The sequence below is a fragment of the Ceratina calcarata genome, unplaced genomic scaffold, assembly GCF_001652005.2.
Source record: "Ceratina calcarata isolate Rehan_Ccalc_2016 unplaced genomic scaffold, ASM165200v1 scaffold107, whole genome shotgun sequence".
In the NCBI taxonomy this organism is placed as follows: Eukaryota; Metazoa; Arthropoda; class Insecta; order Hymenoptera; family Apidae; genus Ceratina; species Ceratina calcarata.
The window spans coordinates 83,575-86,424 of NW_017131600.1; the positions used below are offsets into that span (position 1 = coordinate 83,575).

At 38.0% G+C, this 2,850-nt stretch overlaps 1 protein-coding gene across 1 annotated transcript; it reads left to right on the top strand.

Moving 5' to 3' along the window:
• The first annotated feature begins 504 nt into the window (after positions 1 to 504).
• LOC108632432 (potassium/sodium hyperpolarization-activated cyclic nucleotide-gated channel 1) lies at positions 505 to 2,549 on the top strand. The gene is made up of 3 exons (XM_018037022.1): positions 505 to 737; positions 965 to 1,129; positions 1,358 to 2,549. The coding sequence occupies exons 1-3, from the start codon at positions 505 to 507 to the stop codon at positions 2,547 to 2,549; spliced, it is 1,590 nt and encodes a 529-aa protein (XP_017892511.1).
• Positions 2,550 to 2,850: the final 301 nt, after the last annotated feature.

The window sequence follows — 2,850 nt, forward strand, 5'->3', positions numbered from 1 at the left end:
ACCAATGCAGCACATATTCGTATTCTTCATAATAGAGGGCACTACAGTATCTATTCGAACTGCTTGGTATTTCATACCCATGGTGATATTGGCCAGGCCAAGACACCCTTTGATAAAGATAAATAAAGAATATCATAAAACGTAAATCATGCTTGATTTTTCGTACCTATGATGATATTAGGAAAGCCAGAACACCCTTCATGTCATAAATAAAAAATTACTGAACAGAACGATACCACTTGATATTTAACATTCTTGCAAATTGCAAATTTAAATCACTGAAACCTGTAGCATTACAGATTAAAAATTTACATTTGTGACAACTGTATATTGAAACTATTTTATTCTATCTTACGTTACCTATACCTTATGTATTACGTTATCTGAAGAACGACGTGAAGTTGAAATTTTATTTACCATATTGTTTTTCCCTTTAATCACTTTCAAAAATTAACCGCTTTAGCATTTTCTGTATATATCGATATATTATTGTGCTTCATAATGATGCAGCACACAGAACACGCTTGCGACATATCTGAAGAAGAACAGGACATATCATTCCTTCCTGGCAGAAGACCGCTTCAAATACTATACGATTGCATGCGTATGTCTTTATTGGCATCTCGCAAGAACCCAGCAGCGCATAAATATCTGCGAAGCAGTGCTTCCATAGTTCACGAGAAGCGTCGTCATTGGCGAAGTTATGGACACGTGATTCACCCCTTCAGTCTATTCAGGTAGAATAGTTTCCATAATTCAGCAAGTATGTGATAAGAAAATCATGAACTTTAATTAAAAGTCTACTGAAAAATTATTTAATGATATAAGCAGAAGTGTCACACAATATAATTACTAATTCAAATGCAGTTCACATAATGATAAATCACTTCGTGAAAGTTTCTGATAACTGTTCACGCATCCGGTCCACTTGCTCGACACGTTATGTCCCAGATTGTTATTTCAGAAATTGCTGGGATTTCTTGATGATTTTTGTGATAACTTGTGTATTGTTGCTCGTTCCCTATCTGGCCGCATTTGAAATGGAAAATAAGTCACGGATGTGGAACATTAGCAAGAATTTCCTATTGTTGATCTGCTGCGGAGACATATTTATCAATTTATTAACTGGGCAAGTATCACATCGAATTAATATCGACAGATTAATGTAATTGATATTGCCCCACAGTATAATCTATCTATTACGGTAAATGTTCCAATTTCTGTTCCCGTCACAATTTCACTGGTTCATGAGTACATATAAGATAATGCCATTGAGTGGAAATTGTAACGTGAGCAGAAATTGGTTCACTTACTACAATACGAAGAGTCCAACGCTATTTACTCGTTTCATGTTTAGATATTTCGACAAAGAATTACACGCGGTGGTGTTAGAACCAAGAAATATAATCAACCACTACATGAAGTCCAGTACTTTTCTCCTAGACCTATGTGGTTCCTTCCCCACGGATCTATTTTTCGCGACCAAATTCGTCGAGTTGACAGTGATGCGGAAAACGGTATCCCTCATGTGCCTCTTCCGCGTGTTCTCCCTTAACATCTATTTTAACAAATTAGCCTTCGCTTACGACATCCCATTAGCCTTGAAAGAGTTTTATCTAATACTAGTATGTATGATAATATTATTACATTGGCAAACTTGCCTTCACTGGCTGGTGCCTATAGTAACGACATCCTGGAAATTACCTCAGCGTCCCGGTAACAATTCTTGGATACACAGCCATGATCTATGGGAACGGTCCAAGTCGAAACAGTATTTGTACAGTACCCTTAGGGCTATATCGACTTTCATGAGGTCCAACTTATTGGACACGGATCAACGGGACGTGGGTGACATATATCTGATCATTGTATTGCAACTATTCGGAATTATCGCGCCCTGGTTCCTCCTTACGCGTATGATGCAATTCTTCAAGGGTGTCAACAGTTCTCGACTCAGATACCAGGGTACGGTGGCTCAACTGAGACAATACATGAGACACAAGCAATTACCGTATCCTACTCAGAAGAGAATCATCCAGTACTACGAATTTCGTTTTCAACACAAATTCTTCAGAGAATCTGAAATCATTCATACTTTGTCGTCGCAAATGCGTCACGAGATCAGTATGCATTCGTGTCGCAAATTGGTCGAAAACGTGACGTTCTTCAACAATTTGCCACTGTCGCTGTTAGGACGAATCGTTGCGCTGTTGAAATCCGAAATTTTTTTAACGAACGACGTAATCGTTCGGGCGAATCAGCCGGGTGACTGTATGTATTTCATCGCTACCGGCACGGTGGCTATTTACACGAATTCGGGAAAGGAGGTATGCCATTTAGAAGACGGAGCACACTTTGGGGAGGTCGCACTCGTTATGCCGAACGAGTTGAGAGTAGCCAGTGTCGTTGCCGTCGAGGTATGCGAGTTGTATCGTCTGAATCGAGCCGACTTCGCGCGAACGATACACCCGTATCCGATGTTGTGGGAAAGAATCAAAAAGATAGCGATTGAAAGACACGAGAAGACGATGATACTCAACGAGCAGTGAATTGACATTATTCTTTTTCAGTTCTATATGGAATCTAGAATCTTACGTTGTTAATAAGTTAATGTTATCAGTTTCCCTTACATGTTATACAGTTATTCTGCTTGATATTATAATTATATTTATGAGACTTTAATAAAATAAGCATAATTGTAATCACAACAACGGTGAATGATTTATGTTTAAATAATTAAAAATACTTTACCTTATAGTCGATAGTTATTATATCTACTCTATAATGTTCGTAGACTTCCAGTTATAGCACGAGCACAATTAAAATTACAATTCCGAATGCTTTAAACTT